The sequence below is a fragment of the Phacochoerus africanus genome, chromosome 3, assembly GCF_016906955.1.
Source record: "Phacochoerus africanus isolate WHEZ1 chromosome 3, ROS_Pafr_v1, whole genome shotgun sequence".
NCBI lineage: Eukaryota > Metazoa > Chordata > Mammalia > Artiodactyla > Suidae > Phacochoerus > Phacochoerus africanus.
Genome location: NC_062546.1, coordinates 201702457 through 201726960, shown reverse-complemented (window position 1 = coordinate 201726960; position 24504 = coordinate 201702457). Strand labels below are relative to the sequence as shown.

Below are 24504 nucleotides of genomic sequence, written 5' to 3'. Positions count from 1 at the left end.
GTGATCTTGTTTACTCAGCTTCTTAGGCAGGAAGCTGTCTGCTGGGGAAGGGGGAGAGCGGGGCTGCTTGCGCAGGAAAAACAAGACCCGGAAGCCTGTGTTGTATAAAAGCCACCCAGAACAAAGACCTGGTGCTCAGACTCTGGAGGCGACTCCTCCGAGCCCGCACCCGTGCTGACTAAACCTGGCTATTCCGCATCTGCGTGTGCCGCTTGTCTCTTTCTGCTGCCATGGTTTCGGCAACAAAAAAAGTGCCTCGGGAAGTCACAGTACAGCATCAGTAGCAGATCAGAGCATCAGGCCACTTCCTGTGCTTATTCCGTCCTCAACAAACAACCTTCTGATGAGGTGTTCTAGTCTCAAGTTTATTTTCGTACAAAAGGGAAGGCTACAGATTCTGTTTCTCTTGGCAGTCACATTTCACATTATAATTTAATCTACTTACACTACGGTTTATTCCACCTTCTCCTGTGATTTGAGGATCCAAAGTCAGATCTCCAGGAACAGATCATCTGTACTGTTTCATGCGATACTATTGATTGATCACTATATACCAGGTAGAGTTTGAGGCATTCGAGGTACAGAAGACCAACCACAAGACAGATAAAGCATCTGTATGTCAAAAACAAGCTTGCCAATATGCAGAGCTATGAATCAAACCTGGAGGTGCTGTCCCCCCCCCCACTATGACACCACGGAGTGAGACCCTGTCTCTCAGAGGCCACCTCTCTCTCAAGTTTCTCTCTTGTTTTAATCACGAAATTTCAACCACATCGGAGTTCCTGAAGAAGTTCCTTGCGGCTAAGATTCTTGACTGGCTCTTCTGTTCGCATTTTCCAGAGTGCTAATACATGTAAATAGAAAACTTTGGGATTAGCAGATGTAAACTAGCATATACAGAAGGCATAAACAACAAGGTCCTACCGTATAGCACAGGGAACTATATTCAGTATCCTCAGATGAGCCGTATGGAAAAGAATGTGTGTGTGTGTGTGTGTGTGTGTGTGTGTGTGTGTGTATAACTGAATCACTTTGCTGTACAGAAACCATAACAGCATTGTAAATCAACTACACGTCAATAAAAATTGTTTCAAGTCATCACAATTAAAAATACACACATAAATAAAAAGAATCTACCTACCCAACTTCAAGGCTTCTTATGCAGCTAACAGGATCAAGACCATTTGCTGTTGGTTGAAAGTAGCGCGTAGATCAATGGGACAGAACGAACAACTGAGCCCTAAGCCCGCACAGAGAGACCCAACTCATTTTTGACAAATACACGAACACAACTTGAGGGAGAAAGGATAACCTTTTCAACAAATGGGGCTGGAGCCACCAGACGTCCACAGCCAAAAAAGAACCGTGACCTACATCTCACACAGGTACAAAAATTAACTCAAAATGGGTCACGGACTCAGATGAAGAGGGTCAAACTGTAACTTTTAGGGGAAATTATAGAGTAAAATCTTTGGGATCTAAGGCTAGCACAGTGTTATTAGAAGTAACACTGAAAGCACAAATCCATTAGAGGAAAATTTGGACTTGACGAAATTTAAACTGTTTGCTCTGTGAAAGACCCTGGTAAGAGGGTGAAAAGACGAGAAAATACTTACAAATCATCTCTCGGGATGAAGAACGGGTGTGTAGAACAAAGATCTCCGAAAACTCAACAGTTACAAAATGAAACACTCTGATTATAACGTGGGCAAAAGACGAGACGAGGCAGGTCGTGGGAGTGGACGTGGGGAGGGAAGGAACCCAGGAATGATGTCTGGCGTCCTTGGCCGGGAGGACACTGCAAGTCAAAGCCGCAGGAAGGGAGTTCCCGTCGTGGCGCAGTGGTTAACGAGTCCGACTAGGAACCATGAGGTTGCGGGTTCGGTCCCTGCCCTTGCTCAGTGGGTTAACGATCGGGCGTTGCCGTGAGCTGTGGTGTAGGTTGCAGACACAGCTCGGATCCTGCGTTGCTGTGGCTCTGGCGTAGGCTGGTGGCTACAGCTCCGATTCGACCCCTAGCCTGGGAACCTCCACATGCCGCGGGAGCGGCCCAAAGAAATAGCAAAAAGACAAAAAAATAAAAAATAATTAAAAAAATAAAAAAATTTAAAAAAAGCCACAGGAAGACCCCTGCACACCCCGAGGTTGGCTAAAACGAAAGCAGCGGCAACACCAGGTGCTGAAGAGGGTGGGAACAAGCAGATCATTTTACGTGACTGGGAGGAGTGTGAAAGGGTGTGACCCCTCTGCACAAAGGTTGACTTTTCTTAAAAAACAAACAAACATGCAACTGCCATACAACCCGGTAATTGCACGTGAGCATTTATCCCAGAGAAATGAGAACTTCTCTCCCTCTCTGTCTTTCTGTCTCTCACACACACACATTTGTAGCACCTTAGTAAATTCATAATAGCCTCAAAATGGAAACAGCATTTTTTAAAAAATGAACCATTCATGCATACAATGACCTGGACAAATTTCCTGAGACTTAGAATAAGTGAAAAGCACCGAAGTAACGTACGCTGTGATTCTGCTGATAGAACTTTCCTGAAAGGACAAGATTGTAGAAATGGAGAACAGATTGGAGGCGTGCAGGGGTCAGAGCTGGGGAGGCCGTGGGAGGGAAGTGAGCGTGACTCAAGAGCAGCTTGAGGCATCCTCGTCTCGGGAACGTTCTGGATCTGCACTGTACCAGTATTGTGGCCGTGACCTTGTGAGAGGGCTGTGCGACCTCACCGTGGGGAGAAACCCGCTAAAAGTGACATCTCCGTGTATTAATTCTTACAACTTCATGTGAAGGTACCATTATCTCAAAATAAAATTTTCAAGGTTTAAAGTACTGAAAAACATGAAGTATAACTATGCGCAGCCACACAGTTTAAGATGACTTTTTTTTTTTTTTTTGGTCTCTTTAGGGCTGCACCTGCGGCATATGGAAGTTCCCACACTAGGGGTCAAATAGGAGCTGCAGCTGCCAGCCTACACCACAGCCACAGCAACACCGGATCCGAGTCCCACCTGCGACCTACACCACAGCTCAGGCAACACCGGATCCTTAACCCCCTGAGCAAGGCCAGGGATCAAACCTGCGTCCTCATGGATGCTAGTCAGATTCATTTCCGCTGAGCCACAATAGGAGAAAGAGTTTCTATTGTAAGTAAGATTCTGTATCTAAGAACAGGTGATGGGAAAACATCAGGAGAGAGATTTCAGGAATAATGAAACTATGCTCTGTATTTTAAACTGGACAGTCTTTGTATGGTTATATGTAAAAAATAAATGTAAAAAAGTTAATCAACCCAAGTGGGTATACTTTACATAAATTACACTGCAATAAAAATAATAAATGAAAGCATGAATGATTGAATGAATGGGGAACTGGAGGAGTGAAAGAGATTGGAGTGGGAGAAAAAATTTATGTATTCATGTGTGTGTAACTGGGTTCCCATGCTGTACAGTGAAAAAAAAAAAAGAAGTGTGTTGGGGGAAATAACAATAAAAAATAAATTAGAAAAAAAAAAGAACCCAGCAGTGGGCAGCCCTGTGTGCTGAGAGACGTGAGTCCCCTGAGACCGAAGATGAGACGGCAAAGGAAGACAGAGGCCAGGCTGGGAGACTGTATCCCGTGGGCCGGGGGAGGTAGTGGTGGATGTTTTAAACCAAATAGCACAGCCACCGGCACGGCTTTCAGGGCCCCGATTGCGAGCACTGCCCGCCAGCCATCCCCAGGGTCTGAGTGCAGAGCCCTCTAGGAGCCGGAGCTGGATGCTTCCTGGCTCTTGGGGCTCTAGCTTTGGGGCCTGATGCTGACGGAGAGGTGGTCAGGAACCAGAGATAAGCACCGCTTGAATTGCCTGTGCACTCAGCTCATTCATCCTTTGGCGTGAACGGCCCCAGCCCAGAACAAGACCCGAAGGCTCGGGCCTGTTGGGTATCAAGCCCCAAGCAGGTTTCACCGGGGGGCGGGGGGTGGGGGGAGAGGGACCTTGCTGCCGGTCCCTGACATTATGCAACGTGGCAACGCCACATCCGAGTATGACTCCCCACCTCCCACTCCCTGACCCCACCACCCAAAATCAGCTTCCTTTGCTAATTTCTAGAGCTAATTTGGCTCGTTTTCACTAAGCTTGTTTTTTGCTACATGGCAGGTTTTTTCTGTTTTCTTCCAGAAAGATAAAGGGAAGAAAGGCAAGAAAGGCAAAAGGGGGAAGAAGGATAAAGACCCAACGGCTGACAGGTGAGGGGGGGCACTGGGTGGCGGGGACACCCCAGGGAAGAGGGCAGGACGCGCCCTGGCCTGGGAAAGGCACCCCACCGTGTACGGCACCCCTTTGTCCTGGAGGACTGTTGTGGGGACAGCGCTGACCTCTGCGGCCTGCACGCAGCCGGGGCCCAGGAGCCGCAGCCGGAGGCCGGGCCCAGAAGGCAAACTCGGACCCCGTCGCTTCTGAGACCACGAGACTTGTTTCAGTTTCAAAATTCAGGGGGTGGGAGTTCCCGTCTTGGCTCGGTGGTTAACGAACCAGACCAGGATCCATGAGGACGTGGGTTCAATCCCCGGCCCCGCACAGTGGATTAAGAATCCAGCGTTGCCATGAGCTGTGGTATAGGTCGAAGACAAGACTCAGATCCCATGTTGCTGTGGCTGTGGTGTCGGCTGCAGCTGTAGCTCCAATTGGACCCCTAGCCTGGGAACCTCCATGTGCTGCGGGTGCAGCCCTAAAAAGACTAAATAATCTTGGGTGTTCTTGGAGTTCCCTGGTAGCCTAGCAGTCGAGGATCAGATGCTGCCACTGCTGTAACTCTGGTCACTGCCATGGCATGGGTTCAATCCCTGGCCCCGCAACTTCTGCATACTGAGGAGCAAGATAAAATTAAATAAAATTCAGGGGCTTTTCCATAAATTTTTTTTTAAAAAATAGCATCCCATGCCAACTTTTGAGGACATGCTGACACCGTGGCCCTGGTATGAGGGCAGAGACAGTTGACGCCACCGTCCCTTCCCGGGGCTGGCCCACCAAGCGCTTTATCAAGGCTCCCTGAAGGAAGGAATGAGGCGTCGTCTCATCATAAAGGGATCCTTCCATGTCCTTGAGCTTCCTCGGCGGAACTTTGATACTAAGGAATAGCTGCAACTGCTCGTTTTGTGAGCTGAAATGGCCAGCCAGGCTTTAACGTCGGACCCGGGTTTTCAAGTGTGTTCGAGGACTGTATTTAAAGCCCGAATAGGTGAAGGTTAGAGATCCCTTTTTAACTTAGTGACTGTCACTGGATGCAGTTGCACAGCCACCATCACAGCTCGATTTGGCATTTCCATCCCCCGTGGGAATCATTTTGAACGTGTGTATTTCTTTCCACGGGTAACACGTGTGGCTCTCTGTTTGGGGTGTCCCCCCTTTTGGGGGGTGTTCCCTGGTTCTCCTTTGGGTGCAGTGAGAGAGGAAGCCAGCTTGAACCATCCAGGAGACCAGAGCACCCCGGAGCTGGTGCCCGCGCCCGAGCCCTGGCAGGCAGGCTCTGGAGAGACACCAGACTGGCTACGGGCTTTGGCCTGGAGAGGAAGGGCTCCCACAGGGCACCCCCAGCGGGAGGAGCTGCAGACTTTCTCGCTTAAGGACCCACCGTTTGGAGAAAGGTTCAGGGTCAAGAGCTGTGGCTGGCCTCTGCCACCAGGGGCCTGGTCAGCACCCGGACCCTCAGACGCCCAGCTCCTGGTCGGCACCCATCTACCTGGGCACCAACACTGGCATGTCTTTGGCATCAAAGGGACACCGTAGCCCCTTGCCTGGAGGAGGCCCAGCGCCTGCGTGTGCAAGGGCCACAGCCATCGTTTAGTGGCTCGGAGATGTGACTCTTCTTTGTCCCACGCCAGCCTTTCAGGCGACGATGCTGTTCGGTGTCTCACGGAATGACCACCCAGCACTAAAATCAAATCTGCCGGCACTGGCACTGCCCTGACCGCCATGTCAACATTATTCACGCGTGTTCTCTGCATGTAAAGGATGGCTCAACTGAAGACACGGCTGCACACACATGCCGCTCCTGGCCAAGGTCTGTTCGACCATGAATACATGCTTGGCATTTGTTTCTGCGCGGTTAAAGGGTCCTACCTGGGCTACAAGCAGTCCTCCAGTGAAATGAAGAAAGACCAGTGGTGTTTTATTCGGTTTCATGCCCCAAAGTACACAAAGACCTGTACTGAAATGCCATCTCATTCCTGGAAGCCTTCTCGTGTTCATTTTAAAGACTCGGTGTGTCATTTATTAAGTGGAATTCAAGAAGGGGGATAATCCTCCGTCGAGACCTCTACGTCAATGTCTCTTTCCCTCGAGTTAGCGGAAACCTTCGATCAGAATTTGTACCATAATTCATAAGATAGTTTTAACGTTGAAAATTTTTATTCCATAGCAAGTTTGTTTCATGGGAAAGATCCAAATATGGGTTTGTATTCCAGGCTTCTTAAGGTATTTGGTTTTGCTTATTTATAGAATCTTCTTCGATTTTATTTTACACATGTTTACATTAAATAAGTATTCAAGTGAAAACGCTACAGCTGGTACTTCCTTGATATAGGTCGACTATTCTTACCCCCAATTCCATTACAATTAAAACTGAATTCTCAGCTGAAGGCACAGTATTTTAAATATATTTGATGGAATAAAATTTCAGTCCACCAAAGACTGGAGTCGTGGAATTAACAACTCTCCCAATGGTATCTGGCTTTGAGTCTCTTTTAATCCCACTACCTCGGGCTGCAGAACAAATGACAGTTTAAACAGAGTTATGTGTATGTACTATTCGTCCATCTAAAGAAGGGCTGGGATTGAACTGAAGCCTAAGGCCCCTAAAAATGAGAAGGGAAAAGACAGAACACATCAGAGGATTATCCTGAGCAGTGTTCAAGCTAGATCTGAATTCCTGCAAGCCCTGGTTAATGTCACGGGGAGTTTCATTCATTAGGTGACATATATCGCCATTCCCCCCCCTCAATTAGTGCGAATTACCAACGTGCTGTCTACAAGCCCAAGGCTTAGAGAGGTGGTTTTGTCATCTGTAAACACTAGGGATGAGTGTAACATCCTCCTAAAAAATCATTACACTCACAGCTTTAGATATTTGGTCTTTCAGATGAAAATGATTTCCCTTCTAAGCCTTTGTTCTTTACAGATATTTCTTTTAAACTCTTATGCTTTGAGTTAAAAGGAAACATCAGTTTCACAAAGGATTGATGATCTTCTACAGCTTGCAGATGCTAACTGAATGTATAATTATAGGCCCGTTGCATGCCTGTTATTGGGTAATTTCTAATTCATATTTGTGCCTTCATGAAGGCTGATGAAAGGGCAGGCTGCAGGAGTTATAGCTGGTCTCAGATACCCAAAGATATAATTCTTATTAATGGGAAACATCGGATACACCTATGCAAGTATTGTTTTCAGAGAGCCTAATTTATCGCCCAATTTTAGAAACGCTTCAGAACTCCATTTATTTGCATATGTACAAATGTACTCTGCGTGAGATCTGGTTCAAGTTCTCCGCACATGGGGTGACTCACGTGAACGCTGCTGACTTGATGTGCGTTCACAGAATGGATGGTCTGCTTTGTCCCCAGGACCACTGAGTCGCTGTATAAGGAGCTGGTGGAAGAAGGCTTGCTGATCCAGCCTCTGAAAGTCAACCTCTCTGACTACATTGGTAAAGTACACAAAGAGTAACACGTCTGTGGGTCACATGTGTATGTCGCCCCCTGGGTTTTGAGGACCCAACAGCTGGAAACGTTTCATCTGTGTCTGCCCAACCTGACATCTGGCCCTTGGCGGCTTGTAGTCAATGTTTGTTGCATTGGATTGAAGTGAACTTGTTCTGTGTGGGGCTGGCTCTCTCCCCTAAGGTGGTGGAAGCAGGTATTCCAAACCCAGCAGCCGTGGTCCTCGGGGCTTCCGCTGAATTGAAGACACGAAGACTCGTTCCTGCGCTCGTGTTTACAAAGACACCATAGGGGACGCACCTGGTAGTTCCAACACAGGGTCCTTTTAGGAGGAATTCCTTCCCGAAGGGGCCCCCACAGAAGCAGCTGTCAGGAGATAGGAGCGAGCCTTTGCTCGCATCTTTCTCTTCATTTTTAAAAAACAGCATGAGGACCTGAAAACGTATTGAAAGCTCAGGATTCTTCACACCCCTACCACCCTAACAAAGGTATCATTTTTGCTTTCATGCAGCTGCAATCAACAGGACATTCTCCTCCATGATCCCCAAAAGATAATCCCACGCAGGAAATTTAACGTCAGTGTCACGCTCTTGCCTCATGTCCACGGGTTCACAATCCATTTGCCCTGTCTCCCTAGGAATGTCCTTGGCAGCTCTTTGTCTTTCTCAATCTGAAATCCAGCCCCGGACCGTGGATGTGATGGTTACGTCTTGAGTTTTCGTCCGTTCCTTTAATCTGGACCAGTTTATAGGCCTTTGGAGTCCTTCGTAGCACGGACATTTTTAAAGAGTCTGAGTTGTTCTACAGACTCTCCTTCAGCTAAGTTGGTGTGGTGGTTTCCTCCTGACTTGATTTAGATTAAACAGTTTCTTTAGGGAAACTGGGAGTAAGGCTGTGTCTTCTCTGCCTTTCACCTTGGGGGCACAAAAGGACCCTTTGCCCCATCCCTGGTGATGTCAAAGTTAATCACAGAAGAAGGGGCGCTTCCCCCGATTTCTCCACTGTAAAGCTTCATTTCCCCCTTTGTATCAGTTCAGAACCTGTGAGGGACACGAGATTCTGTGGCCAGCCATCTGAGAGGTTTTTGCATCCACTGATGGTCCCTGCCTAGACAGTGACTCCTGCAGTGGTTGTAAAAGAGGAGTGTCTGTTTCTCTCCACTTCTCTATCTATTAGGGACCATCCTTCTGAAGAGACTTCCCTTCCAGCCACCTCTTAAAATTGTGGTGACGGTGTGGACACATGGATTCTTTTTTAAATTATCTTACATCCCATTTCCATGTTATTCATTCCAGCCTTTACACGGACCCAGTTTTGGCCTGTGGGACCAAAAAGCCGACATTTCCCTTGGATGGAAAAAAAGATCACTTTAATCCCTTTGAAATAAAGCCACATTTCCTGGAGGCTTGGAGGAGCCTTCGTGGTTCCTAATGGCTGAAGGTTTTACCAGAATATGAATCGGACTGTGTATAGGGTTTCTGTTTATTTTAGGTCTCTCTTATTCAAGTACTGTAGGGTTTCTTCGGAGCGCTATGATTATATTCTGTTAATTCTGTTTGCATGAAGAAATAACACTTTTAGCAGAATCGTATCTCCTTTACTTGGAAGTGGGATCTCTGAGTTTCCCTCTCTCTCCCCCCCTTGCCTGCTTTCTTCCTTCACGTCATGTCTCCTTTTTTTGCTCATCACCGAATTCCTAGTGTTTAGTACAGTGCCTAGCACGTGGTGGCATCTCAAAAAATTAATAGACCTATCTCTCCTCTTCTTAATTTCTTGTCCATGTTGTACTTCCTCAGTGATCTCTTTGTCAGTCTCCAGGCAGCATCTTTAAAGTGCTCAAGGTCAAAACGAGTGAAATCAGCCCCTTAAGAGTAACCTCAAATGAAAATGGCCCCGTCTAACAAAATTAGTCAAATCGCCGCCAAGAGCTGGCTCCCTTTGGTCTTTTCCATGGTTTTCTTATTTTACTCAGTGACGATCCTTAGCTTGAAAAGATGGCAGTGGGGGTTCCCAGAGCCCCACATAAAAGCAGAGATGGCACAAAAATGTGGACAACATTTACACAGAAACGAAATGACCAGATGCCCCCTCAAAGCCCACAGCACGAGCCTCTGGGGACACAAAGCAGAAGGACCCCCCAGTGACCAGCAAGCACTCCCTTGAAAGCACCATGGGCCGTGGTAATAACTGCAGCTGGAACTCGGAGGGGGTTGCCCACTTCAACAGCAGATGAGGGAAAGTGGTCAGAATCAGAAAGAAGGGGCAAGAACAGTCCAACCTCTAGATGCTCTTGAAAGTGACCCGTCACAGCTCCCTTACAAGACAGGGCCTTGGGAGGAGAATCACAATTGAATAGGAGCAAGATAGACGAAGGCGAGAAAGGACCAGAAAAAAACGGGAAGGGGCACAGAACCAGGACATCTAAAAAGGCAAGACACCATGCTTCTGACATATAAGAAAGCAGCAGAAGAGAGGGGCCCCTGCGAAGTTTGAAAGGCTACCCTGCCCCAAACTGTCTTCTGAAAGTATAGGAATAGGAACTCCTAAATTCAATCAGTGGAAAAGCTCGAGGCCAAAGCCCATGCCACGTTTCTCTTAAAAAAAGAAAGGAGTTCTTGTTGTGGCTCAGCGGGAACAAATCCAGCTAGTATCCACGAGGATGTGGGTTCAATCCCTGGCCTTGCTCAGTGGGTCAGCGATCCCGCATTGCTGTGAACGGCAGTGTAGGCAGCAGACGCTACTCGGATCCTGAGTTGCTGTGGCTGTGGTGTAGGCCAGCAGCTGCAGCTCTGATTCGACCCCTAGCCTGAGAATTTCCATATGCTGCAGCTGAGATCCGAAAAAGCTAAAAACAATTTTAACAAAGAAAGAAAAAATAAGGAGCAAACTAGCATCACAAAAAGACATGCCCATAAAGCAGACGTAACTGGAGCCTCTTCTTTCAAACCAAGCAAATAAACATTAAGAAAATTATAGAAGAGGGAGTTCCCACTGTAGTGAGTGGGTTAATGATCTGGCTTGTCCCTGTGGAGGTGCCAGTTTGATCTCCCAGCCCAGCACAGTGGGTTAAGGATCCAGCATTGCTGCAGCTCTGGCTTGGGTTCAGTCCCTGGCCTGGGAGCTTCCATATGCCTCGAGGGCAGCCAAAAAAGAAAAAAATATATATGTAGGAGATATGTAAGAATAAATAAAATCGAATTAGAAAAATGCATAAATGAGTTGGACACAATTCAAAGAATATTTTAAATAGAGGGAAAAATCATTTTAGGAAAAAAAACTAAATTACAATAGATACAAGAATGAATAAAGTCAATAGTGCTTTAAAAGAAATGAAATATGAAAGACAGAAATTTTAAAAATAAAACCAGAAAAGAAGAATGAAATTAAAAGTTTCCAGAAGAAAGAAACACATACCAACGCTAGACAAAGGAAGTCCAACATCAGGATATTCCGTGTCCCTGAAGAAGAAAACCAAAGCGAAAAAACAGAATAAATAGTAAGAGTTTTTATTCACTTCCCAAACCAGAAATTTCCTAAAGCACATAGTGAATGATCACACAGTGTTCTCGGAAGCATCACCTCCAGCCGACTCACCCCGAGATGTCCTCTAATAACAACGCCAGTCTTTAAAGGGGAAAAGAACCCCTTTGGGCGTCCGTGCAGCAAAGACCACATGAGTTACGAAGAAAATGAGATCACCAGAAGGAAATGATGCGATATATTTTAAATATTCAAGGAAAGGGGGAAAGATTCAAAGACTTTGTACCCAGCCACATTTACTTTCAAGTATACAAGACACAAACTTCTTTATAAACATATAAGGAATCAGAATATTTTCCCCAGAAGCCCACTTCCTTAGAATCAACCGACTGATGATGAGCTACAGACAACCAAAAATGACTAGACAGATTCATGGTGAGCAGTTAGTATAGACGTACTCATTAAACGAACCACATGAGGCTTACAAGGGAGTGAGAGGCAGACGTCACGGCTGTATGCCTGACGGTGTGAATACGGTAGCACATAGAAAACATCTGACGATTTTCGGTTATCCTAAGTGGTTCTGACAGTGTTGGCTCTGTTACTATCAGATTACGTGTTTGTGTGTATAATGTAATGTGAGATGAAGCCAAGGAGAAACTACTGGATAGTCTATCATCGTCTGTGTCCCTGGAGACTAATATTCTCCTTGCATGAAGAAAGGAGATACAGACGCACTAGAGAAGGAATGAAGTAAAAACCTGTAATCCTGAATTTGAACTGGAAGTGTCAGTTTCGATTCATAAGGTGTTTTTTATCCTACACACACACAGACACAGACACAGCCCCCAGTGGTGTGCCAATACCAGCTAACAGGAGCAGATGGTGATTCTTTAGGAGTCCAGACCTTGGGAGATGCTGCAGTTCAGACACCCAGGTTCTTTCACAAGCAGATCTGCTGGCGTTCTGTCGTGGTGCAGTGGGTTCGGGGTATGGTGTTGTCACTGCCACAGCTTGGGTCCACCTTGTAGCAAGGGTTCGAATCCTGGCCCCGGAAATTCCACATGCCACAGTTGCAGGGAAAAAAAGTAGGTTGTGCTGAAAAGAAGGAGCTCGAGGGACTCTGAATGATAAAACAGACTTGGAGGGCAAAGTGTAATCTCTAAGCATGCGCACTGCAGTGACGGCTCTAAGAAAGACTGTAAGACAGAGATTCCTATGAAACGTGGGTCTGCCATGGCTTTTGGCAGGAGGGAGAGGGCTGTGATCGGGATGGGGCCCGGGGGGCTGAGTTGTTTCTGGGGTGACTCAAAAGGGGATTTCATCACCTGGCCGGAAGTTACCAGGACACTCATCCTGCAAGAATCCACTAAGCTACACATTTCTCTCAGTGTGCCTTTCTGAATCTGCGTTTTTACAGTGAAAGGGTGCTTTTAAAAGAGCCTTAGCTTAGGCTCTAAGTAGGTGGTTAATTGCTGTGACTATTTAGTGAGGGACGAGATGACCTTCGAGGCAGAGCTGGCGCAGAGCTGGCTGTCCCCCTGCCCTTGCTGGGGTGTGGTCTCAGCCAACCTTCATGGGCTCAGGGTTTGCCAACAAGGGCTCAGGTTGTGCCTTCGTGGTCCCTCCATGTATCTCCCTCCTGTGCCGCATCACAGAGGCACGAAGCTCCAAGGCTGGTGGCCGCAGCTAGAGAGGAAAATCCAGGTTAACAAGCTATGAATGTGCCCCTAAGTTATGCTGCCCTGCCCATGGCTCAGGAACTGCCCTGGGTGGGAACATGGACCCCCAGGCCAGGGCTGGTGCTTCTCACCTCCTGCTTGGCGTGCAGAGCCCACCTAGGGGTGAGACGAGTCAACGGGCCCCCCCAAAGCCCACCTTAGAAGATGGGGCTTAGACATCTACACGCGGAAAACATCCAAAGCTTCCAAATACATGTCCTGTGCTGCCTCGGGGGGATGTGACCTTGGCAGAGTTGTTGCCACAGGAAGTTAACCTAAGGAGTTCCCACTGTGGCACATGACGTTACCCACTTGGCTAGTACCCTTAAGGATGAGAATTCGATCCCTCGAATTCAAACCCTCACTCAGTGGGTTAAGGATCTGGCGTTGCCGTGAGCTGTGGTGTCGGTCGCAGATGCGGCTCAGATCCCACGTTGCTATGGCTGTGGTGTAGGTCAGCAGCGGCAGCTCTGATTCAACCCCCAGCCTGGGAACCTCTGTGTGCTGTGCATGCAGCCCTAAAAAAGAAAGGGAAAAAAAAAAAGAATCCATCGCAGCGGCTCGGGTTGTTGGGGTCCCTGGGAGGCTCGGGTTTGATCCCCATCCGGCACAGTGGGTTAAAGGATCCGGCACTGCCTCGACTGCAGTGTAGACTGTAGCTGTGCCTCAGATTCAATCCCTGGCCAGGGAACTTCCATATGCCACGGTTGCAGCCAAAAAAAGTTATCTGAGAAATCTGTCGATCTCATTTCAGAAGCTGGGGAGCCTGCATCCAAGATAAATTGTATAAGCAGGTCAGTAACCTGGACTGTCACCACGCAGCACGCGTCAGCAGGCTTGTCGTTAGGAGAGGATGCTCTGTGTAGTCCTGGCAGTGCCCAGGGCGGGCCTGGCACACCCTGGTGCGGGCAGGCCTCCCCCAAACCTACAAGCATCATCTGCTGTTTGGGGGCCTCCTGGGTCCTCTCACTCCTTTTCTTTGAGCAACTTCTTTAAGAAGCTAGGATTTTTTGTGAATTGCTCTGTTCTGCGTTCTCTTTTCAATGCTGTGGGGGATAGAATGGAAATATTGGAAACTGATTCCACCTCATTTCTCAGATAGTTTTTATTTCTCATTAAGTGTGTGCGATTGTGTTCCTACGCTCTGCAATTACTTCCTCCTTCTGTGCTCATTTGCTAGGGCCGCTGTAACAAGTACCACCCGTGGGGCAGCTGAAACAGCAGAAAATTGTTCTCCCGGTTTCGAAGGCCAGACGTCCAAGGCCAAGGCGTCGGCAGTGCTGGTTCCTTCTGGAGGTGCTGAGAAGCGAAGGGCGGGCTGCAGCCTCAGAGCCTCTGCAAGCCCCTCCTCTGCCCTGCTCCCTGGACCATCGGTCCTCCCCTGCCTGGGTTCTGAGCCGCCCTTATCATTTCCTCCCCGCCTCGTCCCCAGCGGTGTGCTGGCAGTCGGCGACGTTTCTTGGCTCTGCTGCGTCACCCGACCTCTGCCTTGATCTTCACGCCCTTCTCCCTGTGGGTGTGTCTGTGTCCAGACTCCCCCTTTTATCAAGGACCCCAGTCATGCTGGATTAGGCCCCATCCTAAAAACTTCAGCTGAACTACGTCTCTTTGCAACCATCCTATTTCCAGACAAGGTCCCATCCTGCGATTCTGGGGGTTGGGCTTCAACATGTGCGTTTTACGGAGACACGATCCAGCCCGTGACTTGTTCCCGTTCCTTCTCTTTCCACTGTTCTGGGTTCTCTTGCTCTTTTTCATGCCTTCCATCTCCACCTCCTTTTTATCTGCCGCTCCCTTTTCTCTGCCTTGTGGAAGACCTGGCGTCTGTGCGGGAGTCCTCAAGTCTCTAAGTTCCGGAGGAGCCCGTGGGCAGGGTCCATGCCTTCCATGCTGGGCAAGATTGAAGAAGAATAAGGTGCTTTGAGAAGGACGCGCCTCCCTCAGCAAATGTGCCTTCCCTCTGTCGGAACCAGCATTCACTAATTCACCTTAATTTGTCTAAAGAACGTCTGTTCGGGTCTAGAAAACACGGTGCATCTGGGTGTGATTTGGGTTTCCTTAGGCAGAAGGACAGGGTCACTTTCATGTCCCCTCTAAAGTCATGTTTACAGCAGGAAATGCTGGGTTTAATGGTGGCTGCAGGACCTCTGCCGGCTCCCGGGAAGCTGAAATTAACCACTCTTCTGTTTATTCCCTGCTCATGAAAAAGCACGGGGACGGGAAACCATGATGGAAGCCTTCCTTATCGCTCATCCCCAAGACCCCTGCCCTCGCCAAGGACGTTTTGGTTTTTCATGCAGAGGCCTCGAAAGGCTCTTCACTACCCAACAGCAGCTGCGATCTAGTTTTTAAGTCTGATTTCCTTGGCATGTGAACATGCTCTCAAGCCCTTGAAAATTTTCAGGATTTCCTACACACGTCAATGTCGTTTTCAGTTTTCTCTTACACACATGGAGGTATTTGTGATTCATCTGCAACACTGAGAGCTCGGCACGATCCGTACAGGTTATGAAAAGAGAAAGTCAGAAAAGCCCCAGCAAGAGATCGTGAGCCTTTTAGTGAATCGTTTGCCTTCAGATTCGGGTACAAATCACGGGGGGCTCATGGGAGCATGTAAAAGTCCACCCTCGTGACAAATGGAGGCAGCCAAACTAATTTTCCCGGTGACCTTATCTAAATTAGTTAGAAAATAACACTTCAGATTTATGACCTCTTACAATTAAGGCCTTTGATGCCTTCTCATTAAACCTGTAAAGATTTATTTCGATATTACTCCTTTGGTAATCTTTTTAAAATGATAAAAAATGGTAATGAACATCGCCCTCAAAAGGAGATGTTTCTGTTTATCCCAAATTGGATTCATACCCTTCCTTTCAAAGGGTTGCGTTTTTGGCTCAGATTTACACGGCTCCAATGCAAATTTCACACCAATCTTAAGTTATTTTTTAAGTTTGCGCGAATGTTAGACATAATCTCTCGGCTGTAAATCGAACAAAACCGAGTGCGTCTCTGTGTGTCCTTCATTTGTGCACCTTGCTGTCTTCCCATATACTCAGCGTTCAGACGTCCTTTTTTTTAAATACAGGGAGGTTAGTATCACCCTTGACGTTAATACCCAATTATTAGAATGAGTGCGGAAATGTTTCTGTGGCTGGACAGTTTTTCTTCAAGCCTTTATCGGAGAAGCTCTTCGTGACGACTCTTCATAAGACAATTGTATTTGCTCAGAACCGCCCAGTGTGTTTTCTATGCCAAGTTCCTGCTGGGGCTCAGCCGGTTCAGAACCTGGCATAGAATCGGTGAAGATTCTGGTACCATCCCTGGCCTCGCTCAGTGGGTTAAAGACACGGTGTTGCTGTGGCTGTGGTGTAGATCACAGATGCAGCTCGAATCCTGCATGGCTATGGCTGTGGGGTAGGCAGCTGCTGCAGCTCTGATTCAACCCCTAGCCTGGGAACCTCCATGTGCTACAGGTGCGGCCCTAAAAAGGAAAAAAAAAAAAAGTGTATTCTGTTAATTTTGCACATGTCCACAGGATGCAGCTCAGAACAGCATAATTTCCCACTCATTCATCCTGTGTTTCTTTGCTCCCCAGGTGAGTACAGCTACCTGGGCACCACTCTTCGCCAGGTTTCCATAGAGCCCATGCCTTCCCTCCTGGACGTCCGACAGCTCGTCACCCTGTATGGGATCCTGCCACTAGGTAAAGACCCCACCTGCCTGGCTGTGCCTTTTCTAGAGCAGGGGTGTCTGCTGTCTTCCTGCTTGTCGTCAGCGTGCATTGCAGCTTAACTCCTCCTACTGAGAATTTTTTTTTCTTTTTAGAGCTGCACTGGTGGCATAGGGAAGTTCCCGGGCTGGGGATTGAATCTGAGCTGCAGCTGAAGCCAGCGTCACAGCCACAGCCACGGCAACACCAGATCTGAGCCACATCTGCAAACGTCACCATAGCTTGCAGCAACACCAGATCCTTAACCCACGGAGCAAGGCCAGGGACTGAACCCACATCCTCACAGATATTATGTAGGGTTCTTAACCCACTGAGCCACAACGGAAACTCCCCCACTGAGAATTTTGAGTGAGGGTCGTGCCGCCGGGCTAGTGCGTCCTGGATCGCACAGAAAGGGACCACCCGCGAAGCACATGTGTAGCGCCTTCAGACGTCCCCTTAACATTCAGGCTGAGGTCCTGGAGGCGGTCATCTGGAGAGATGACACCAAAGAGACCTGCCATTCAAAGGACTCCCGTTAGACGAGGGCTAAGGTTAAGCCTGCCTTTTACACACAGGCTCTGTCACCAGATCCTTAACACGGGGAGTCACTGAAAGTATCTTCATGACCCTAAAGAGTCAAGGCTCTGCCAGTTTCCACCGAGGTCCAGTCGTGATGGCTCAGACAGACAGACCAGACAGCCTGGGCTCTCCAGAGAGATACCTGCTGCTCTCATTCGCTTTCGTTTATGTTTCGTGCCTCAGGCACGTGTATGACTTGAGTCACCCAGGCCGGTGGCAGGAACTCCAGCTGGGCTGTGCCGTGCTGACCATTCTGAAACAGAAATCGCATTTTGTGTGTTTACTTTGCTCCAGTGCGAAATGGGCATAGTGTTCTCCTAGTCCGCTTGGATTTAAATAAGAACGTAAGCCTACTGGCAGGAGATAGTTCCTTCTTCGTTCAGCTTAATGTCAGAAGCAGTAAATGGAGTTGGGGGTCAACGTAAATAAAACATATCCGTAACATAAACAAATACGTAATACTTGGGGCGTCAGCATAATTGGGGGTCAACAAAATAAATATACGCTGTTTACAGGGTCTGTGTAAAGAAACAGATTTGCCCTCAAGCCTCATCACACTGTGATGAAAGGCAGCAGAGTCAAAGGCCCCAAAGTGGACAAGATTTTAAGGGAATTCCTCCCAAATCAGCATGAGGTGCATTGGCACCCTTGCCCGGCAGGTCTAAGCTGATGATGTCACCTCCAAGCTGGCTGCCGGGTACTGGAAGCAGCATGCCCAGGAGGCACCCCACCCGGATGCTCCCTTCATCAGTGAAAACCCTGGAGTCCCACAGCCCGCGGGCATTTGTTCCCGTGACCAGCTCATGAGTGTGTAATGTGCAGACTGGTCAGAAAAGTACGCTCACGGCTCAGCCAGCCCGGCCTTCATCGAAGGTTCATGGGCCAAAAATAGCATCTGGTCACCAAAGGGACAGTTTGTTGTCCTGATTATTCAGGTCGTCACGGCCATGACTAACCAAGGCGGCCTCCCCGCAGTGGGCTCTGGGGACACATGGCGAAGCCACTGTCCACCCCACCGGGCAACACGGCTCCCGCCACCTCCGGGGTTCCAGGAGCCTCCATCAGGGCGCCCAGGGTGAGGACTGAACGTCCAAAGCCCCCTGGGCAGTCAGGGAATGCCCGGGAAGCATCTGGTCAGTGTTCACCCACTCGCCTTCCCCCCCCCCCAAAATGTCACTGTCCCCGCAGTGTGGAGGGAGGAGGGCACTTTGGGAGCAGAAGCTGCATTTTATGTATGTGCTTCACGTCCCAGCAGACTGCTCGCTGAACCGCCTTTTACGGATGAGTGAGCCTTTCTGGGACGGGCAGGGACTTTCTCCGAGTCCAGGGCTGGAAGGGGCAGAGCTGGGCTTAGGACACGGAACACTGGCTCCCTCGTGATGCTTTAATCCTCCCAAAGTTGAAAAGGGAGAAAGCACAAAAGCCTGGAAATTCACTGTCTCTGAGCGAGTCTGGGTAATTTTTAAAACTGCAGTGGAGGAGTTCCCACTGCGGCACGGTGGATTAAGAATCTGACTGCAGTGGCTTGGGTTGCTGCACAGGCTCGGGTTCGCTCCCTGGCCCAGGAACTTCTATGTACCACGGCTGCGGCAGAAAAAGAAAAGAACCAAAACTGCCGTCAACGGACGGGATGGGCAGGGAGAGCGGTGGCGCTGTGGCAGGTGTGTCCCTGGGGACTCCCCGGCCCCTCCCTGCCCTCGCATCTGGTCCGCTGTCCAGAGGCCAGCGAGGCCTCATCCTCATGCTGGGGCTCCAGGACCACCCTCTTCATCTCTGAGTGGCCCTAGCGATGCACCCTCACTTCTGGAAAGTCACTTCCCTGGGGCCAGTGACATGAGCTCCTGGGTCTTCGCCCCCACCCCGGACCTTTCCCTCCTGCTGCCGCTCCCCCGAATCTGTCCTCAGCACGGCTGTCCCCTCCCCCATCGCTCCCGGGGATGTCAGGCTAGAAACAGGACAGAAGAAAGAAGCCAGGCTACTGCCACCTCTGGATCTGAGTCCCCCCCACCCTTTACCTCCCAAGACTCACTCCTGAACACGTCTCTGCACTTCTCACCATGCAACTCACATTCCTCTCTGGAGCCTCAAAGGGCGCGGAGCTGCTGCTGACAAGCAGAGACACCCCCGCCCCCCCTCCCCCCAAGTGCCAGAGGTTACTTAGGGCAGGAATGTCCTTTAAAATTATGAGTTTGGGGAAATGCTAGGGTGAGGGGGGAGAGAATCGATGCCCCTGGTTACAGATGCCTTTGACGCATTCATCACCGGTGCAGAGACCGGGGTCACGCCCCGGAGTCCTGGCCTTGAGGGATCCCCGTCTGAGAACGGCTGATTTTCTCGGCAGGGTCTTGGAGCCTCTGCCTCTGCCTGTTTTAGGTTCTGCCGCGGTGCATGAGAAAGCTCCTCTGGTGAAATCCCTGTTGCTGGCCGGGCCGTCTGGGGTGGGGAAGAAGATGCTCGTGCATGCCATCTGCACGGAAACAGGAGCCAACCTCTTCGACTTGTCCGCAGCGAACACTGCTGGGAAGTACCCGGGCAAGCGTGGCCTCCAGATGATGCTGCACCTGGTCTTCAAGGTACTGGTTGCCTCTCTTGGTGTCTGGGCCTCCTCCTTCTCTCAAATTGCGTTTCCACAGACGGCGGCTAATTTCCTTACGCCAACTGGCAAGAGCCCGAGCCCATGATTTCCTCCGCTGACAGGCCCATCCCTCTCAAGCCTCCCCATCGCGTCCTCCCGTAAATTACCTAATTACTGCATCGCCGTGAGCATCCAGCGACCAAACGCAGCTTCTTTCTTTGCATAAACACCCTACTGTGCCGTTCAGATGAGCCTCCGTCTGACACAGGAACCCTTCCTGAAACGCTCTCATGTCTCGTTAAAAATTAAACCCACGGTTTCTTTTGTTCAGCCCACCTCCCTCCGGTCATGGCATCGTATTTGCATTTGGGGTCATTCTTCCTACAGGCATGAACTGCCCATCAGCTCCCCACGTTCTAAGGAGCAACCCACCAGAAGCTAAGCTAATGACAGTTGTACAGAGACGCAGTTATATCCGAGGGCCGGAGGATACGGAGTTCTAGAAGATCCACTCACAGCCCAGTGCTGGGATCTCAGATAAGCCTGTCACCTCCCTGGGTCTCTGTTTTATCATCGCCAAAACGACCTCAGGTCAAGCCAAATGACACTGAGGTGCTCTGTCAGCCCTAAAAGCCATGATTCTGTGATACAGTTTAGATGCAGATGACAGTTGACGATGGTGAAGGATGGTGATAAATGAGAGAGAGATGATGGACAGATGATAGACAGATGACAGACAGATGACAGATGACAGGTCGATAGATGATAATAGATGATAGATGGACAGATAGATGGTATCGACAGACAGACAGACAGATGGGTAGAAAGATAGACAGAGGCGCACTATCCGTATCTACACGAAAAGATAACCACGTTTTGAAGCACCCCGATACCAAATGTAGGTATTTATTTACTTTTACTGAAGTGTAGTTGGCTTACTGTGTTGTGCCAGTTTCTGCTGTACAGCAAAGTGATCCAGTCGTACATATATATTTTTTTTTCTCATATTCTCTTCCATCATGTTTTATCCCAAGAGATTGGCTTAGTTCCCTGCACCGTCTGGTTGGACCTCGTGGCTTATCCATGGTAAATGTAAAAATATTGATATTTAATATTCAAAGTTTGCAGGATTTCATCTTCATTTGGTTGGGTACCTCAAGGTTGCCCTCACACTTCAGTTCCCTGTTAGTTGCCAGAACGCCAGATAAGCTAGCTTTGTGTGTGTGTGTGTGTGTGTGTGTGTGTGTGTGTGTGTGTGTGTGTGTGTGTGTGTCTTTTTAGGGCTTCACCCTCAGCATATGGAGGTTCCCAGGCGAGGGGTCAAATCAGAGCCACAGCTGCCGGCCTACACCACAGCCACAGCAATGAGGGATCCCAGCTACATCTGTAGTCTACACCACAGCTCACGGCAATGCCGGATCCTTAACCCCCTGAGCCAGGCCAAGGATCGAACCCGTGTCCTCATGGACGCTGTTTGTGTTTGTTATTGCTGATCCACGATGGGAATTCCTACATAAGCCAGCTTTGACTGTCAGAACACGCAGGTAGCAACGACTGTCCCAGACTTGGGGCCGGAGGTTAGCTCTGCATCTGCTCCCAGGGCCTCTGAAGGTGGTTACGCGTGGACAGCAGCTCATAGAAATGGTCCCCTTTCCGTCTCATCCTAACAGACCCAAGGGAGGCAGTGAGGGCAGCAGGGTTCCTCTCCCAGGCACGTGGTCCCCACACTGCAGGAGTGAGGACAGCCGCCTCACCTTTGCTCCTCTCTTGTCCTGAAGGCACCCGTGGAGAGTTTTGAAGAGCCGGGCGGCGAGAAGAAGGGCAGGGAGTCTACGCATTAAACTATCGAGCGCCTGGTACCAGCGCACATCTTTGAATTTTCCCTACAGCCCAGGGAGGAGTTTGTTCTTCCCCCATTTTATGGAGAAAGAACCTGGGGCTCTGAGAGGTGGAGTAACTTGCCCAGGGTTAGAGGGCTCAGACCTAGATCCTTCTCTTCTTTGTCCCCCAGCGCTATTCTTATTGAGGTGGAATTTATACACGGTGACATCTGAATAGGCATGGACTTTGAAAAGACTGGATACAGCCATGTCCCCACCATTTTCAGGTGCTTTTGGGTCCTTGAACAACTTCTTTTGTGAACTGTCCATTCGGGTCACTTGCCTGCTTTTCACTGACCGGCTGGCCTTGAGATGTGGGGGTGTTCTTTACCTGTTCTGGGTACAGGTTCTCTGCGGGGCGCGCACACGGCGAGCGTTGTCTCTCTTCCGTGATTTGCTTTTTCATTTCCCAACTTCTTGTGGCTTATCTGTCCTGTCAGTTACGGAAGGGGGGATTAAAGCCCCCCGGGCGATTGCGGCATCCGTGAGCCTCCTTTCCTTAGCTCCTGCGGTTTCCCTCACCTGGGCTGAGGCTCAGTTAGGAATGCGGGGTTTCCCTCACCTGGGCTGAGGCTCAGTTAGGAATGCCGCATACCCACCTTTAGGAGGGCATGTCCTCCTGGTGGGTTATTTTATCACCGGGACCCGTCCCTGGAAATGCTCCTTATCTTGACATCTGCCCAGTCTGCTTTCTTTATCCTAGTTTAGTGTCTTTATAGTTTAAGTTTATAGTTGTAGTTTAGTTTAGTTTTAGTTTAGTTTTAGTTTGGTTTCAGTGTCTTTATAGTTAAAGTGCCTTTTTGTGACTAGCACACACTCGAGTGCTGCTTTCTTACCCCATCTGATAGTATCTGACATTTAATCAGCGCATCTGGTCCCCTTACTTTATTTTTTATTTTTATTTTTATTTTTATTTTTATTTTTTTGTCTTTTTGCCATTTCTTGGGCCGCTCCCGCGGCATATAGGAGGTTCCCAGGCTAGGGGTCAAATCGGAGCTGTAGCTGCCAGCCTATGCCAGAGCCACAGCAACGCGGGATCTGAGCTGTGTCTGCAACCTACACCACAGCTCATGGCCACGCCGGATTGTTAACCCACTGAGCAAGGGCAGAGATTGAACCCACAACCTCATGGTTCCTAGGCGGATTCGTTAACCACTGCGCCACGACGACGGGAACTCCCTGGTCCCCTTACTTTAAATGCGGTTATTCACACGGTTGGGTTAGGTCTCCCGCTCTGCTGTACGTTCTCTGTTGGTCCTATTTTTGCTTTTATTTGTCTCTTTCTCCTTCCTGCCTTCTTTTGGATAAACTCAGTGCTTTTTTAGTACTTTATTTGAATTCCTCTATTGTGACTCTCTCTTATTTTTTAGGCATTGCTCTACAAATTACAATAGTCATTTTTAACTTATCATAGTCTACACAGAGTTAATATCATACTAATTTACTTAAAATGTGAGAATGATACAATTTAATCCATTGGCTACCCCTTGTCCTTTATGTTTTCATCATACATTTTACATCTAGAAATGCTGCAAATAATGCAACACTGTTATTATTTTGCCATTACGTAGTCATTTGTCTTTCAAAGAAATGGGGAGAAAAAAATCAGTATCTTATACCTACCCGTATATTTACCATTTTCAGTATTTCTCATTCCTTTGTCAATCCAGGTTTCCACCTGGCGTGATGTCCCTTTCAGCTGAAGAACTTCCTGGAACGTTTCTTTTAGTGCAGGTCTGCCGGCGACAAATTTTCTTAGCTTTTGTTTTATTTTTCAGTGGTTTTTACGTTGCCCCCATGTTTGGAGGCTGCTAGTGATGGATATTGGAATCTGGGGTGACGTATTTTTCTTTTGGCACTTTAAAAATGTTACTACGGGAGTTCCCGTCATGGCACAGTGGTTAACGAATCTGACTAGGAACCATGAGGTTGTGGGTTCAGTCCCTGCCCTTGCTCAGTGGGTTAACGATCTGGCATTGCCGTGAGCTGTGGTGCAGGTCGCAGACGCGGCTTGGATCCTGTGTTGCTGTGGCTCTGGCGTAGGCCGGTGGCTACAGCTCCGATTCGAACCCTAGCCTGGGAACCTCCATATGCTGCGGGAGCGGCCCAAGAAATAGCAAAAAGACCAAAAAAAAAAAAATGTTACTATGCAGTCTCCTTAGCGCCATTCTTTCTCGGGAAAAGTTATCCAAAAGTCAACCGATTGAGCTCCTGTCTGCAATATGTCATCATTCTCTGAATGGTTATAAGATTCCCTTTTTATTTTGGTTTTCATTTAGCTGTAATACATCTAGGTATTTTGTTTGTTCTTTGTGCGTTAACTGCTTTGGCTCATCGTGCTCACTGAAACTGTAAATATGTTTTAAACCAAACTGGGGCCATGTGGACCATGATTCCCTTTCTCTTCTCTCCTTCTAAGTCAAATATGTATATTCGACGGCTTGATACTGTTCCACACGTCACTGAGGTTCTCTCTCTCTAGTTTCCACGTTGGGCAATTTCTGTTCATCTGTATGCAGGCTCATCTATCCTTTCTTCTACTGTCTCCAGTCTGCTCTTAAACCTACCTCGTGGGTTATATGTTTGTGTTTCTGATATTTTGCTTTGCAGTTCTAGGATTTAAATTTGTTTATTCCTGTAAGTCTTTATTTCTCTGCTGTAATTCTCCATCTGTTCATTCAATATAACTACCTTTTCTTTTAACTCCTTCAACTCAGTAGCTGCTTGATAGTTCTTACCTGCTGATTCCCATACTGGGTCATCTTGAATTTTGTTTCTATTCGACTGATGTTTCCTTGACTATGCGTCACATGTTGCTGCTTCTTCATATGATTAATAATTTTTTCTTG

The 24504-nt window shown here is 48.5% G+C and overlaps 1 protein-coding gene across 1 annotated transcript in view; it reads left to right on the top strand.

The window, feature by feature from the left end:
• Positions 1–24504, top strand: part of IQCA1 (IQ motif containing with AAA domain 1) — a 168879-nt gene that overhangs the window by 108645 nt on the left and 35730 nt on the right. The window contains exons 12-15 of the mRNA XM_047773843.1: positions 4170–4237; positions 7613–7695; positions 16505–16612; positions 19574–19773. Coding sequence (XP_047629799.1) covers positions 4170–4237; positions 7613–7695; positions 16505–16612; positions 19574–19773 — 459 coding nt within the window. The remainder of the gene's footprint in view (positions 1–4169; positions 4238–7612; positions 7696–16504; positions 16613–19573; positions 19774–24504) is intronic.